Source organism: Nomascus leucogenys, chromosome 7b (assembly GCF_006542625.1).
Source record: "Nomascus leucogenys isolate Asia chromosome 7b, Asia_NLE_v1, whole genome shotgun sequence".
Classification (NCBI taxonomy): domain Eukaryota; kingdom Metazoa; phylum Chordata; class Mammalia; order Primates; family Hylobatidae; genus Nomascus; species Nomascus leucogenys.
In genome coordinates, this window is record NC_044387.1 from 63,359,606 (window position 1) to 63,377,444 (window position 17,839).

At 37.0% G+C, this 17,839-nt stretch overlaps 1 protein-coding gene across 5 annotated transcripts in view; it reads right to left on the minus strand.

The window, feature by feature from the left end:
• The window catches only part of INPP4B (inositol polyphosphate-4-phosphatase type II B), an 837,221-nt gene that overhangs the window by 368,170 nt on the left and 451,212 nt on the right, over positions 1 to 17,839 (minus strand). For all 5 annotated transcript variants that reach the window (XM_003257752.4, XM_030816186.1, XM_030816183.1 and 2 more), the window contains exons 6-7: positions 17,070 to 17,188; positions 14,807 to 14,923 (exon numbers count right to left, since the gene is read on the minus strand). In XM_003257752.4, coding sequence (XP_003257800.1) covers positions 14,807 to 14,923; positions 17,070 to 17,188 — 236 coding nt within the window. The remainder of the gene's footprint in view (positions 1 to 14,806; positions 14,924 to 17,069; positions 17,189 to 17,839) is intronic.

The following is a 17,839-nucleotide window of genomic DNA, read 5'->3' on the forward strand; positions in this document are numbered from 1 at the left end:
CCTCCACGAACAACTTCCAAGTTCTCTTCTTAAATCTTCCTTTCTCTGAGCTACCTCTAAAGATTCGAGATTTTATAAAAACTGCTTACCACCACTTTGAAAATACCTTGGATACTTGTGGTTAAGTTATAACCTTAGTTGAGGTTTGTTGGTTTCACCTGTGAGCTTAAAAAATTCAGGACTATTGGCCGCTCGGCATGGCTAAAGCTAGGCAATAAGAAATTTAAGAGCATTTTTAAAGCAGTGCTATGGTTAAAAGTCAGCTTAATTAGAAGTGGCTATCCAAGTGATAGGTATACTTAAAAGGCCTATGTTTTTCTCTTCTTGGATCTTATTTTTCTGGAAAAAGCGTTTCTTTTTCTTCTCAGTTGACTGAATTATTTTTCTTCATTTGTCTTGCCACTCTTAATGCACACATGAGAGGCCCTAAGATAACTTCTAGTAGCCTGGGACTCCTTAGAAAAAACAGAGGAGGAGCCGCAGAACCCGTTTTGGGAAAAACCTGTTTTCCTCATGGAACCCCAGGAATTGAAAGTGAATAGATTCCACTCAAAGTCTAAGGCTCTGTTCTGTTTTGTATTGAGTTATCTGATGTTTTTGACTTTGGAAGGTATTAGAGATTGCTTCGCATTTTGAGAGAGCTTTAATTTAGTGTGCAATAAATAGGTAGAAAATATACCTTTAGGGATGGGCTAATTGAAAAATGGGCTGACTGGCTTTGGGCTGCCATGCAATAAAATGCACAGTAAAAGAACTGCACTGTCTTCTCCTTTTGGGGATCCAAGATACAATGTAAAAACGAGGCCCTCAATTTTGGAGATCTGTTTTGCCTTTCAGCTGTGCCTCATATTAGGCTGTAGAAACTGCATATTTTCCTAAGCATGTGTTTCCAAGGTTCCACCCTAAAGCCAGTAATCCAATTAAGAAACTTAGAGGCCCAGCGAGGTAGCTCTCACCTGTAATCCCAGGACTTTGGGAGGCTAATGTGGGCAGACACAAGGGCAGGATTTCGAGACCAGCCTAGTCAACACGGTGAAACCCTGTCTCTACTAAAAACACAAAAATTAGCTGGGCACGGTGGCAGGTGCCTATAATCCCATCTACTTGGGAGTCTGAGGCAGGAGAATTGCTTGAAGCCGGGAGGTGGAGATTGCAGTAAGCTGAGATCACCCCACTGCATTCTATCCTGTGTGACAGAGCAAGACTCCGTCTCGAGAAAAAAAAAAGAAACTAGAAACTGGTAAATGAAAAATCTTTCAACTACTGGATCTTCTTTCAGTGTAGTTATATATGTGTTATGTGTATAATGTTTCTATAAAAGAGCTCTAATTAATTGGCTTAAAGAAAAATAAGCACTTAGATCAAACATTTTGAAAGAAAAATAAAAACTGTAATGCCTTTTAGTTCATGTGACTTTAGTAATCTTTGGGAAATAAGTTTTAAAGATTGTTAGCAAAAATAAAGCCATTTGGTCTAAATTAGGCAGGTCAGATATTAGGTTTGTTGAATGCTTTAAGATCATAAACTGCATCTTTGGCTTTTGAAAATTGTTCAATTTACTTACTTTGGAGCCTTAGAGTCTAGATAAGGCATGGGGACATGTGGAGAGCCACATCCCAAACTATACTGGAAAGAGTCAGACCTCACCTGCACCTAGTACATAATTAAAATAACTTATGAGTTTTACCAAGATTAAAAATTGCTAAGAGTTACCATGATAACATGTAATTGAGGCTACTGAAAACATAGTTTTACATGCAAGATTTCTGAGGAGAGTGAAATGTGTTTTTGGTAAAAGATTATAAAAAGGCATGGGGATGTAAATTTTTGCCTAGAGGATGAAAGGATTGTTTTAAATTAGATAAGATAACGCTAAAAGTTTGAACAACTTGTGAAAGGTTTGTAAAAATTAATCTTGTAAAAAGAAATCCTGTGTGGACACTGGCTAAAGTCAAAGGCGTAATAAGTTTTTCTGTAAATTGAACATTGGAATAAAAGCAAAACAGACCTTTCTTAGAGCACTAATCTGCTCTTTCACAAGAATTATAAAGGATTATAAAATGTTTATGAGAATCTCACCATATGGTCAAACTAAGATTGATACATTTTATCTATAAGGTTTTATTAAAAATTGGGGATGACATTAAATAGTAGACTAATGCAAGGGTGAAATTTGGCTTTTTCTCTTGAACAAGATTTTCATGTAATATTAGAAGATAATAAAAATTTGTTTCCCTTTGAATAAACTATCAGAAAAAGAAGGGAAAGACAAGAATTTGGAAAGCTAAGTCTTCCCTCTATCAATGAGTAAAGGTTTTTGCCTTTTTAAAAATTTTTGAGTCATCATTTTGGCTAAATGAATGACTTATGGTAACCTGGAATTCTATTTCATAGTATCAAATGTTTTAAACCTTTAACATCTTTGATAGGCTTCCCAAAATCAAATTTCAGCTTCAAAATTATCTTTTCTGACTTATAACTTTGAGATGCTACAGAGGGCCCCTAAAATATTCAAAAGAGAGGTAAACAGGATTATTTGACATGTTTAGATATATGGGAAGCATTCTCAAAATAAAACATAATGTTTAATGTTCTCTGGGTTATATTTTAGTGTATGTCATCAATATCTTCCAAAATTGAATAGGGTTTCTAAAATTCTAATATGTCTGAGTATACACTATCATAATTATAGTTACTATGTTAAGTTAATGTAGACCACAGAAATAACAAAATTGCCTTGTCAATTGTGTCTTTAACTATGACAATTTAGAGTCATTTCCACAGTTAACTGCATAATGCTGATGCAGTTTCTGAAAACTTCACAAACATGCAAAATCCTAGAATATGGTGTCTTTTAGGAGGTTCATGAAAGAATGGAAAGGACCCTGAAAAGCACTCTTCAATACAGGTTTCTAGTAACTTTAAATTCATGTCATTTGGACTGGTAAGAATTCCTGAAACTTTAATGAAAAGACTGACTGGTTTATAAAACTGCTAACCCAAGTATAACAAAAATTATTTGAATACCAAGAAAATACTTTGCCAGATTTTCATACTTAATCAGCCAATACTAAAATTGTTTTGTATACTATTTGAATAAATTCCATGGTCTAAGCCAAATTACCTATAATAACCTATCGGTTACCAGTGCTAGGCACCTAAATTGGAAAAACAACTGGTATTCAAGAGGACAAAGTCCAGTGTTAAACATGGACTTGGCTGGGCATGGTGGCTCATGCCTCTAATCCCAGCACTCTGGGAAGCCAAGGCGGGTGGATCATCTGAGGTCAGGAGTTCATGACCAGCCTGGCCAACATGGTGAAACCCCATCTCTACTAAAAAATAGAAAAAAATTAGCCAGGTGTGGTGGCCAGCATGTGTAATCCCAGCCACTTGGGAGGCTGAGGCAGGAGAATCACTTGAACCCAGGAAGCGGAGGTTGCAGCAAGCCGAGATCGTGCCACTGCACTCCAGCCTGGGCCACACAGCGAGACTCTGTCTCAAAACAAATAAACAAAAAGCAAAACAAAAACAAAAAGAACCCATGTACTCCTGGAGAACCAGGATGGCCACCTTATCTTTCTTGAGTCCTTAAAGCTATTGTTATTAAAAGTTCTGCATTCCATTACTCATCACAGAAAAGATAAAATAGTCCAAATTGAATATATTGGCATAGTGACTTATAAATTCCTAAAATAGTTTATAACCAATGTTTGGTTTGTCAACCCATATTCCTGAGAAAACAATCAAAGCGTCAGGTACATTTGGTTGCCTGTTGGGCCATTTAAACATTTTATAAAGGGATTTTATTCGATTGTCATTTTCAATGCATGTTTTCTGATTGTATAAAAGCTTTCCCATGGAAGAGGGCTGATGTTATAAAAGTAAATTATTATGCTACAGTGTATTTTCAGCAGAAAAAGAAAGCTTTTTATGGTTCACTGAGGATAGTCAACCTCTTCACAATTTAGAACCCAAAGATCAAATCTTCTGAGAATATCAGAGAAAGACTGCCTTTGACATCCACACTACAGCAAAACTTCAGGACTGTGAAACTTGGGTTTATAATCTCACAACTGAGAATGGTCCCTTCACACTGTTGGAACTGTATACCCACTGGAACCCCTTTAGGTAAAGCTAACCAGGAAAATTTCTTCCCAGAAAAAGATGGCATCCTTGATGTGAACAGTTTTTCCCAAGATCATGGATAAAGACTTCTACTATCATAAGACTCTTATCTTTGAATATTTTTTCCTTGTTTATGCCTCTATGAACAATAGAAATGAAAAGGGGGTCTGTTATGTGCACTTATGGTGTATACTTTTATTTGTGAAGGATTTTGCAGCCAGCCTTATACATGGATAACCTTATACTTTGATAAAGATGAAGGCCCAATATAGGTGAGAAACTTTAATGGTACATATGTTGCCTCATCATCAGTCAGAAACAGAACATTGGTTCACTCCTCTTAACCCACATCATGGGTTAAAAAGAACATTGCTGGGAGGCTTTCACTCTTCTAGAAGGGCATCATTTGTTAGGTCTATTTTCCATGGTTGGAGTAAAAGAGGCAATGATTAGAAATGTATCCCTTACAATAGGCTCTATAGAAGATTCTACTGTAAAGGCTATAGTTACACAACAGACTTTAATTTTTCCTGTCAAAGTTATGCTAAATAATAAGAGTTGGCTAAACAGGAAAGTATCTGTGCAGCTGCTAACAATTATGACCTACGGAGAAAACATTGGGTATTACAGCGATTCAGTTGTAGGGGATTAACAAAAAGACCACTTAGTTAAGCGAGCAGACTCTTTATCTACATCATTCTTTATTTGGTTTTAGGTGGTTTGGTTTATGCGGACCCTGGGTAAGGAGCATACTCCAAACTCTTACTATTACCCTCTTGATAGTTGTAAAAATAATCTCCCTGGTGTGCTGTATTCTCTCAAATATTTTAAGTGTTTATATGCACCCATCTCTAAAATGTCAAATGGTCTCTTTTCAACTGGAATGACAAGAGCTGAAAGAAATGTAAGACCATGAAGACATTTAACTTATGAATGACATGCCAAGGCTGAAAACCCCAAATGATGGTAACTGAGAGTGGTGCCAAGGCCCTGAGTTTTGGTCACACTCTCACCTAAGTGAAAACCTGACCAAAAAGGGGGAATTGAAAAAAAAAAAATTATGGGAGGTCATTGTTTTGGACTGAGCTCATGCACTAGGACCCAACAGACCAAACCAAACCAAAATGGAGTCACTTATGCTAAATATAACATAATCAAACTAAGACTTTAAGGAGACACGTAGATCCTAGAACAGACCAGGTTTGGTTTTTCTCCTGTAAACAGGATATTTCAGCATAAGGAGGTACCCTCTATTCAAGTCCTTGCTCCTACCTTTGCAAAACTCACTGGTCTACTATTTCCGAGTGGGTTTACGATGGTAATAGTGACATTAATGACTAAAGTTTTGGTCAATCTCTCAAAATTGAGAAAATGACCAAAAAGGAAGAATTGTTAAAGCAAACTAAATACGGCCTGAGAAGAACTCTGTCCTTCTATATTTGAGTCCTTGTGGATGAACGGCAACCACAAGATCGAAAACTTAGGAGTATGTGTCTGCAACAATAGCTGAGTCTTGGCCAATCCCAGCAGCCATACTTCAACCAATCATACACTGCTGAGTGTTCAAACTGTGGTCAAATAAGGCAAACCCCAATCTGTAACCACTCCAGTTGTTCCTGTACCTCACCTCTGGTTTCTGTATGCCACCTCCCTTTTCTTGTCTATAAACCTTTTTCCACCACGTGGCTGCACTGGAATCTCTGAATCTGCTGTGATTCTGGGGGCTGCCTGATTCTGAATCTTTCATTGCTCAATTAAACTCCTTTAAATTTAATTTGGCTGAAGTTTTTCCTTTAACAATACCCAGAAGTGGGATTTCTGGATCATATGGCAGTAGATCATATGGTTTTTGAGAAACCGCCATAGTGTTTTTTTCTGTAATGATTGTACGAATTTACATTCCCACCAACAGTGTTCAAAGGTTCACTTTTCTGTTTTTTTTTTTTTGAGACGGAGTCTCACTCTGTCGCCCAGGGTGGAGTGCTGTGGCGCGATCTCAGCTCACTGCAAGCTCCGCCTCCCGAGTTCATGCCATTCTCCTGCCTCAGTCTCCCGAGTAGCTGGGACTACAGGCGCCTGTCACCACGCCCGGCTGATTTTTTGTATTTTTAGTAGACACGGGGTTTCACCGTGTTAGCCAGGGTGGTCTCAATCTCCTGACCTCGTGATCTGCCCACTTCGGCCTCCCAAAGTGCTGGGATTACAGGCTTGAGACACCGCACCCGGCCAAAGGTTCACTTTTCTTTATATCCTTGCTGGCACTCATTAATTTTTGTCTTTTTGACAATAGCCATTCTAACAAGTGTGAGGTGATATCTCATTATGGTTTAAATTTGCATTTCCCTGATGATTTGTCATGATGAGCATTTTTTAAATATACCTGTTGGCCATTTGTATATTTTCTTTTGAGGAATGTTTATGCAGGTCCTTTGCCAATTTTCTAAATGAGTTGCTTTCTCATTACTGAGTTGTTTGAGTTACATACATATTTTGGATATTATCCCCTTATCAGGTGTATGATTTGCAAATGCTTCCCATTCATGGGTTGTCTCTTCATGCTATTAATTGCTTCCTTTTATGTGTAGAAGCCTTTGATGCAATCTCATTTATTTATTTTTGCTTTTGTTGCCTGTGTTTTTGGGGTCATAGCCAAAATATCTTTGCCCAGATCAGTGTCACAGAACTTTTCCCCTACAATTTCTTCTAGTTCCTTTTAGTTTCATGACCAAAATTTATTTTTTAAGAAATTCATAATTAAACTTACTTCCATTTCTACCATCAAAAAGTCAGTCTTTCTCCATGCAAACATCATTATTTCCTTGTGGAAAGTGTCAACGCTTATCCTTTCCTCTGTTGTGAGAGCCCAAAACAAAAAAGCAAACATAGTTTTTGAAGAGATGATAGAGAACAACTACTGTGTGAGTGCAGATAATAGTAAAACAGAGAGGACAGGAATATGACAGAAAGGGAGAAACAATGTGAAGAGCATCAGCAGAATGCAATGTACTTTGATATGTAAATTCCAGACAAAAGGAAATGAAAGAGGCAGAAATGAAAATGCAAATGTATGGATAGTAGCATCAATGCTAAAAGAAATAACGTAAATATGTAATACTTCTGCTTCTGCTTAAAATATTAAAAGTTGCTAGAGACTGTTACCCCCATTCTAACACTGAGAAGTCAGGCAAACTATAAAAACAATAGTTTTTGTTAAACTCCTCAGGAAACCGAGTTTAATAAACCAAAATAAAACAAAATCCGAGAGTTGACTGACTTTTCCCAGACCTTTCTTCAAAAAATTAAAAATAGAACTACCATAGGATACAACATTCTCACTTTTGGGTATTTATCCAAACTAACAGAGCAGAATTTCTAAGAGATATTGGCACTGCAACATTCATTGCAGCACTATTCATAATGGCCAAGATGTGGAGACAACCTAAAAGTTCATCAGTATATGAGCGGATAAAGAAAATGTGGCATATAAATGGAATATTATTTAGCCTTAAAAAAATAGGAAATCCCATAATATGTGCCTGGATGAAACTTGAAGACATTATGCTGAGTGAAATGAGCTAGTCACAGAAGGATGCATACCACATTATTCCAATTATAGGAGGAAGTATCTAAAATTGTCAAACTCATAGAATCAGAGAGTAAAACTGTGATTGCCAGGAGCTAGGAAGTGGGAAAAATAAGGAGTTTCTAATTAATTAGTATAAAGTCCCAATTATGCAAGAAGAATAAGTTCTGGAGAGCTGCTGTACAATATTATCCCTATAGTTAAAAATACTGTACTGTATATTTGAGATTTTTTAAGAGGTTACATCTCATGTTAAGTGTTCTTACTACAGTATTTTTAAAAAGAGGGATTAACCATGAATGCAAAAAAATTGATAAACTGGACTTAATCAGAATTAAAAAAATTTTGTCAACAAAATGTATTATTAAGGAAATTATTAGGCTAAGCCAAAGAGTAATAAACCCTCTAACACTTATATACAATAAAAGCACTTGTATCCACAATGTATGAAGAACTCTGAGAACTCAACAAGAAAAAGAACACTTTTTTTTAATAAATAGGCAAAAGACTTGGATACTTCATTTTCAAAAAGAGTCAGATGAATGGCCAGTAAGCACAGGAAAACGTGCTCAACATAATTAGTCATCAGGAAAATGCCAATTAAAACCACAACGAGATACCATTCATACCCACTAAAATAGCTAAATGGAAAAGTTTGGCAATATCATGTGTTGGAGGAGAAACTGGAACTCAGATTACTAGGAGTAGGAGTAAAAAGTCATGTAATCAATATGGAAAATAATTTGACAGTTTCTAGGAAATTTAAACATGAATCTGTCCTATACTCTAGAAATTTTACTCCTCAGTATTTACCCAGAAGAATAAAAGCACATTTTCATACCAATATTTGTCAACATATGTTCATAGATGTTTTATTCATCATTGTCAAAAACCAGAAGCAACATAAATGTCCATCAATAAGAAAGTAAATGAACAAATTGTGATATATCACTACAACAGACTGCAATAAAAAGGAATGGGCTAATGATTCATGCAGGAAATTAATTAAAAACATGTTGAAGAAAAGATACTAGATGTAACAGTGCAAAACTATATGATTTCATTCATATAAATTTCAACAGCAAACAAAACAGATCTATGGGAAAGTGTTTGCCTCAGATTGTATGGGGTGGTAATTGGCTGGAGAAAGAAGGGAACTTTCTAGAAAAACAGAAATGGTCTATATCTTGCCTTATGAAAGTGACATGGGCATATGCAATTGTCAAACTCATGGAAAAGAACAGTTAAGATTTGTCCAGTTTGTTACATATAAATTATATCTCAATTTAAAAATTATGTCCTTTGTAAATAAATCCCAGTTATCAACAAGGAAAGTGAACTTAATTATAAACGGTAGCAACATTTTAGAAGCCTCAGCTCCCTCTACATGGAATCTGTAACTCCCTTTGCAAACTATGTCACAATGAAGACAGGAACATTTCAAAAGGCAGAGGCTGAGTGAATGAGCAGGTTGAGGGAACCACGTAGTACACATTTTATAAAAGGAAAAAACAAGGCCTATGGAACAAAAGCAAACGTTTGAGACATAAACTCAGGTATTTCACAACAGGTAATGACAGCTATTTTTTTTCCATGAATAATTGACCACTTCATTATAAAATTTATTTGGACAGTTTCAATTAGTTATATATGTTTAAGTGCCTAAAAATTTTGGATATAGGTTTTTCTCCTCTAGTTGAATACTTACCTTGTTTTCGTAATTGATCAACTTGTAAGCTTCAAAAGAAACGTGCGGCCGGGTGTGATGACTCGTGCCTGTAATCCCAGCTCTTTGGGAGGCCAAGGCGGACGGATCACGAGGTCAGGAGATGAGACCATCCTGGCCAGCATGGTGAAACCCTATCTCTACTAAAATACAAAAAATTAGCCGGGCGTGATGGCGGGCGCCTGTAGTCCCAGTTACTCGGGAGGCTGAGGCAGGGGAATCACTTGAACCTGGCAGGTGGAGGTTGCAGTAAGCCAACATTGAGCCACTACATTCCAGCCTGGTAACAGCAAGACTCCGTCTCAAAAAAAAAGTGCTTTGAAACTATCAATTGAAATACAAGTGCCATACTACTGTGGGGAAATAAAAGTGAGAGAAATCCTATGGACAATATATGTACCATAACATAGCATAGAAAAAATAAAGGATCTCAGACTCGGCCTCCTTAGATTCTTAGAATACCAATTTTTTCATCTTTAAAATGGGCATGATACTTTCCTCAAAGGAGTTTTATGGAGATTAAAAAAAACATGTAACAGCCTGGGCGCGGTGGCTCACACCTGTTAATCCCAGCACTTTGGGAGGCCGAGGCGAACAGATCACGAGGTCAGGAGATCCAGACCATCCTGGCTAACACGGTGAAACCCCGTCTCTACTAAAAATACACAAAAAAAACTATCCAGGCTTGGTGGCGGGCGCCTGTAGTCCCAGCTACTTGGGAGGCTGAGGCAGGAGAATGGCGTGAACCCGGGAGGCGGAGCTTGCAGTGAGCCGAGATGGTGCCACTGCACGCCAGCCTGGGTAACAGAGCGAGACTCCGTCTCAAAAAAAAAAAAAAATATATATATATATATATATATTTATATAACATATTAAACATAGTGCTTGGCATATACTTGTAAACAATCTCAATTTATTTTTCCTTACCCACTGTACCATATCTTATGGATGAAGAAGAAAGCCAACTATCAGAATTTGTATCTCAATAGGTATAGTTAGACTTAAGCTTCTTAAGAAGCCAATTTAGAAAATCAAGTGAAGTAAAAATAAATTAAATGCAAAATATTATCTTACATAGAAAAACATAAAAAATGAACTGGATACTACTGTCTAGGGAACTGCTCTAGAACTAAACTGCCCTGGGCATATAACACAACACACATTATGTAATATGCATATCCAAACTTGATAACTTTTTCTGAAAGTTTCAAATACAGGGTTGCTAGTAACTGGCAGTAAAAAAATATCTTAGGACTACATCCTTCCCTGAGAAACGTTCAGTGTCTACTGGATACCAGTTTCTGTCCTATAAGCAAAGAATTTAACAAGTTGATGGTACAGCAAGCATTTATTATTCTCAGAGCAAAAAGAGGGGAGTCAATGTATACTTCTGCCAAATAGAGTAGAAATTCAAATTTCTACCGTGGGCAAAAATAATTTCGTGACCTAATATATGTTTGCAGATTTGATGGCTGTCCTCAGAGGGTGTTGGAAGAGCCTTACTCATCAATATCTTCCAAAGCACCATGTTGCATGGGAGGAATGGGAAAAAGAGACAAAGTTTTATGGTGATGTTCTTTTCCTTTCTAAATTTCCTTTTGCTTTTTTTTTTTTTTTTTTTTTTTTGAGTCGGAGTCTCGCTCTGTCACCAGGCTGCAGTGCAGTGATGCAATCTTGGCTCACTGCAACCTCTGCCTCCCAAGTTCAAGATATTCTCCTGCCTCAGCCTCCTGACTAGCTGGGATTACAGGCGTGTGCCACCATGCCTAGCTAATTTTTGTATTTTTAGTAGAGATGGGGTTTCACCATGTTGGCCAGGATGGTCTCAATCTCTTGACCTCGTGATCCACCCACCTCGGCCTCCCAAAGTGCTGGGATTACAGAGCCACTGTGCCCAGCCAATTTCCTCTTGCTTTTAAGTTTCTGCTGTAACATATGAAAGACTCAGAATCCCACAGTTGACTCTTTAGGGCTAAACATTGTAAGTGATGTCCTGAAAATACTTTTGTCTATGTTTCAGTTTCCAGCAGTTTTAAAATAAAGCCTAAAATTAGTTTACATCCAGAAGATATCAACTTTACTATACGAACTAGGGTTCTCATAGCCTAGCCATGGGCTTCAATTTCAGGCTTTAAAATTGCCATCAGACAGTGGAATGTTATGGCAGCTCATCCTGAGAAAATAATTTCCTTATAGTGAGGAAAATAATCAAAAGATCACTCTAATACTAATACATAAAGACCATTCACTCCATATGCCCCACCCCTCCCCCACCTGCTAAGCATTCTCTATCCCTCTGCCAACTTACGGCAGTGAATGGGAAGGATGAAGGACGTAGTAGAAGGAAACAATAGTTATTCTGAATCAACAGTTAGACTCTTCTCATTTGTTATGATGATTAACTGCATTTCTGCTGAAGTTACTAAGATAATCAATCCTAGATCCAGTGTTTTAGAGGAGCACAAGAACAACTAGTTAGTGAGGTAACATCTGCATCAAGAGCACAGAGAAAAGGCCATCATTTCTCTTTAAAAACACCTACTACAAATATGTATGCAAATGATATGAAATGGCAAAGTAATGTGTTTATTTCACTGGTTATCTCCAAGTAATAAGCTCAATAGGAAAACACAAGCAATTTCATCATCTGACTCAACTAACTAGTATTCAACCAATATAGAAGACCTGATCGTCCTCAATCAGTCTAGTATGATCAATGGTTTGCTAGGACCAAATATTTAAACTACCTTAAAACACATGCACACAATTTATTAACCTTCCAAAACATACAAATATTCACAATCTCATCTGTTATGCCTTAAGAATATTACGATCTTAAAATATTTAGGTTGTTAAGTGCTTATAATTATAAGCCGTACTTTAAGCCACTTGTTGCCTTCCTCCATCATTCACTTTAAAGAAAAACTTAAGAAATGAAAGAAAGGGGCAAAGATAAAGACCACATGTCCATGAGAACTATTAGCATATTAATCTACTGTGTCTCTATTTACACTTCCATCACCAAAGTTAATTGTTAGCTATGTTAAGGAAGAGGTTATGCCTTAATTAACAGTGCTTGATAAATGCAATCTGGTCGTATTTCTTAAGTATGTTCAAATTTCACAAGTCTTACTTCACAGTAGGGGTTCCAGTTCATTCCATACTTTTATGCCATAACACCTCTGATCAAGGAAGAAAGTCTTTAAAAGACCCCAAATAATTAGTTTCCAGAACTAAAGTCAACAAAAAGCATAATTAATGAGTACATTAGTTGTCTATCTCCAAAGCATTAACATTCATGCACATTTTAAATGAAGGAGATTGAAGGAGATAGAAACACATTTGGCATGTAATATTTCTACTCTGATACTTCTAAATACTTCACAAACCCAAGAATTTAGGGGCAACATTTTCACTTCTGTAGCACAGTGTTCCTATAACACAGCCCTTTCCATGCCCCACCCTATGTCTTGGGACTGTTGGAGAATTAAATTTAATCAGCTGCTTTGCAGAACATAAAATCCTACAGTTTCTCCTCTGCTTTTCCTTTCGTCCTGATCATTTCTCTGCACAGTTGCATCACCCACTCCCATCTTCCACTTGAACTATATCTCCCTCCTCCCCAACTTTATGATTCTTTCACCTTTTCCTCCATTTCTCTCTCTTCTCTGGCAGAAGGTTGAAAACAAAAACAACAACAAAAAACAGTGGGTGAGAGCTCTGGGCACAATTTATCAAAGCCGGTCTAAATATCCCAGCTGCAGTCTAATCCTTTTTCACATTACCTCAAAAACCAAAGAGGTTGGAAAGGAAAAGACAAAACTCCCTGGTAAATATTTTTCAGTTGCCAGTTTTAACCCAGATTTTTACCATTTTTGTTCAAAGAAGTAATAAACAGCAAATGTAGGGCCACTTGAGAAAAAACAAAATTAGTAAATATAGAAAATTATTTTGGTTAATATTCCCTTAATTGATTTTTACTATTTATAAGAAACATGAGGCAGCTGCCAAAACAATAACAGCAATAATAGCAGTAACTTACCCTTATTAATTACTCTGTAACACTCAGTAACACTTTACATATATTAATTAATTTAATCCTTACAACCATCCCTTTAGGTAAATATTTTAAAAGATGAAACAGGGGAACCAAGAATTTCCTCTCCCAAAGCCAGTAAATGGAACGGAATCAGACAATATGGCTCAGAATCTGTCTTCTTAAGAATTGTATCAGATAGCCACAACTGTTTTGTTTCCATGTGCATATGCTGTGCATTTACTTGAGTCTTTGTTCTGCAGTTTTAAAGAAATGAACTTTTCTGGGGCTAAGATGCATAGAAATCCCTTCAATATAAAATATTTTTTCCATTAAATGTTCCCACTATTAGACTAAGTTTTGTGGTAAAGAATGGAAAGAAGAGAAAGCCATGAGCAAAACAGAAATGCCAAAGTGAGGGCAGAGTTCAAAGTGACATTTTCCCTATACAAGGCACTGTGGGATTCCCCAGGTCCAGCAGCATCCCTTATCTTCAACCAGAACTCTCCTGGAACCCACCGGTCCACCTGCCATTAAAGAGTTTACTGCCTCATGCTACAATATTGACCGTCAAGTGTCTCATAGCTCCCTGCCTTGAAGACATGTACAAATTCATGCTAATGGAAGAAATTTAAAGGAGAGAACTGCCTTCTCCTTTTCATTACCTCCCCAATGGCATTTTCTCCTGTCCAAGAATTTTAAGAGTGTCCTCTATAGTGCCTAACCAGGAGGGATGATTCAATTGGAGGAATATGCAGACCATTTAGGAAGATTGAAGAATCTAGGACAAAAGACCATTGGGACTTTGCCTGGCCTTCTTGTAAAGAGAGCAGTTAAAGCTTCTTCCTACTGTTTCCAATTACCTTCTGTTTGCTTTGGTGCCAGTAACAACATCAAGAAAAATGTAGTCAGTTTCTCTCTATATGGTATGCAATACATTGTAAATACATTGTAAAAGTAGAGCACTTTGTCAATCCCCTATTTTAGAATAATTACACTATCAAGAAAGTTTTAAATATTGCCTAATTTCCATTTGCTTTCGACCCACAGTATTACCACTCTGCTGAAGACAACAACAACAAAATGTAAACCAAAAGATCAAGTCAGCTCTCCTGAAAAAGAAAAATCTGTTCCAAAAGCCTTTGCTCCTAACCAATTGCCAATTTGGCAACAAGCCAAACATATTTGGGAAAAAAACAATAAGCAATAAACATAAGACAATCATGAACACAGTGGAAATATCCTCTCTGAAAAATTTCAGTTACATAAAAAATCCAATCATGTGGAAAAGCATAACTTTTTCCCAAAGAAAGAAAGAAGTGCCAGTACTTACGGTGTCATGAGACTTATCCTTGACATCATAGACTGTTAGTTTTATTTTGGTCTCCTCATAGATGGGATACTCAGATGGGAATGTGACACCAGTCAAAAACAGTGGGTCCCTTGTTCCCTGTAACAGCACAAGCAGACAACTTTGATTCAATAAGGCAGCAACTGTAGTTGGCAGCATGCAAGTGACACGTGAGAATGCAGAAAGCGTGCCTGAGTCTGTTTTTCGAGGAAATAGTTCTATTAGAAGAGATCTGCATTGTCAAATCCTGCTCATGGGCAACAACATGGCCTAGGGCCTTAAGGAAGTGATACAACTGCTGATAGTAAATGAACCTGCATCATTGTCAGAGCTGCCTTGAAAAAGTTTATTTTTATTATCTACAGAATCCTTTTTTAGGGTTAGTCAGTTCATTTAAAATACACTTAATAAATGTAACTTGTAATTTATGCAAATCATCTAAGATATTGACTCATCAAATTAAAATGAAGCTTTTTTCTCCGAAAGAACCATGTGGTAATCTTATGCTTCCATTTATTTCCTTTCTGTAATGATTCAATCGAAAGTCATGCTCTGATAGTATCCATTTGTTTTTAGATGTTCAGCTATGTTTTTTTTTCCTCAGAATCACTTGAAAACTAATGAAAGAAACTCTAAATATGATGGATTTGGGGCTATAAAATTACTAGCTCAGGATGCAGTACACAGGATATTTCAATGCCTCAGAATTCATTTTTAGAGCTGACATCCAGCATTAAATTTTATACATATATATTGCCAAATATCATGGAGATGTTTGCTAGAATTCTAAAAACTGTCTATGGAAATTTCTGGAAGCCCAAGTAATTCATTCATTCATTCTTTTATTCAACAAATACATTTTGCTTGGCACTGCATGAGACACTTTGGAATGGGCAGTGAATAAAACAACCAAAAATAGCAAAACATGTTCAAATACAATATTTTTAAATGTGCCAAAATAAGACATTTCTTATAGTTAAGATGGTAAATTTTATAATATGTGTATTTTATCACAATAAAAACTAAGAAAAATCAAAAATAAATGAGTGAATAAGCAAATTTTGGCAATATTTTAAAAATAACAGAATTTTTAACTTTTTTATGTAAAATGAATAACTTACAATTTTGGTTAAGATGTCTTCATAAGAATAAGATTATTTTTGTTAATTCAACTATAGCATTAACTATATATTATACCAACACTGGAACCTAAAGTTTCCAAAGGGCATATTCAGGGCTACATGCAGTATCTGGGTCATTCCCATTATAGAAATGACTCCCGTTCAGTCTGAATCATTTATTCCACCACTGCATCAAAGCAGGCGGTCAGCCCTGAGCTAGCCAGGTCTGGGGCAGGCTAGTTAGGTTCTTACAGAGAAACTCCTCATTCAAAACATATGCAGCTCACAAGTCTAAGAAAAACAAGCAAATCTTAAGAAGTTTAGATTATACTTTTTCCAGCCCCAGATGTTTAAATAAATATCTCTCATTCATTAAGGTTGTGAAATGTGTGATCAGAACAAAATAATCAAAAGGGAAACACTTCCTCTTTTGAATCTGATCCAACACAATAACAAGTTTCCTCTTGACATTTTGAATGTTATATTAGTAATAATAAATGTAAATAGGAGACCTCCCATCTGATGAGTAATATTTATGCCTTTTGCCTAAAAACATAGTTTGTCAAATTAATCATCTACTTTTCCCTGAAAAACATCGTAAGTTGAAAGACAAACAGCAGAGAATATAAAGTTTCCACAGACTAAAGAATACTGGGGGGAAAAAAAGCAAAAACACTTAACATGTTTAAAATTTCTCTGGGTACTGTACAACTTTCTTTTTTTCCCTCAAAATAAATATTTATTTCAATTTAAAGTCTGTAGGTTGTTTTTCTTTATTCTATGCTCTATATGAGAATTTAAAGTGGGAACTTTTTTTTCTATCTTTGGGGGAAAAATAAGCTCTTTTTACGAAAAGAAAAAAAAAGACATTTTGTCATTTGTTCTTTCTAGTAAATTACCAATGCATTGCTTAATAATCTCAGGTATGTGCTTCTTAATGACAGAGGATGGTAATGCAGCATTGCTACAGACTATGAACTAACTTATTTCAGCTGTTCATTCAAATCCAGAGATGGGGCGGGGGGCGGGGGGCGGGGGGGCGGGGGGGAGGGAGAGAGAGAACAAGAGCAAGCGAGCGATCCAGCAAGACAGAGAGACATTAATGTAGGCACGCAGCATCTCACCTCCACAATTTCGGTGCTGGAGTATCTTGTCAGACTCTGCTCCACGGGATGGATTACGGAGATCTGCACCAGTGTATTCAGTTTATGATCACGGACAGGAGCCACGAGATCCTTGCATGCTGGCAACGGCAGAGGAGACAGAAAGAAAAGAAACTAACACCACATCTCAGGGAAAACTTCTGCGCCGGGCTGAAAGTAAACTTAGCTACAGCACTGAAGGAAATCTCCTGGGGCTCAGGCTGGTTTTGCAGAGGAAGTCCCTTGGAAGTACCTTACAGAAATAGGAAGTCACGTGCTGTGGAGCTGAATTGAGAGTTCATTTCCACTGACCACATTTGCAGTTCATGCAAGTCTTGACTGGTCTGAGATCTCAGCTCTAATGCGTGACTATGCACACATGGCTCAGAAACCTCAGTGACTTTAATTAGTCATTAAGCCCTGGGCTTTAAGTCACACTCCTTGAGGATGTGAAAGTTGATTTGGGCCATATGTGGGAAACTTTGGTGTTCCTTATTGACAGGGGTTGGATTAGATCAAATGTTTGACTTCATACTTGGTCCTTACCTATGTATTCACTGGAACTGGCCTCCCACAGTAATACACACCAACAGAAACAAGGAGAGCAGTTTCTCAACCACAACAGCACACAAGCAGGGGAAGAGGAAGCAGAGGAAGGATTTTTAAAGCCCTGGGTCTGGAATTCAAGCTAAGCCTGGAGGAGATGGGTTAATTCTTGCCCAGGGGCCACAAAAGTTAAGAACTTTCCCTTG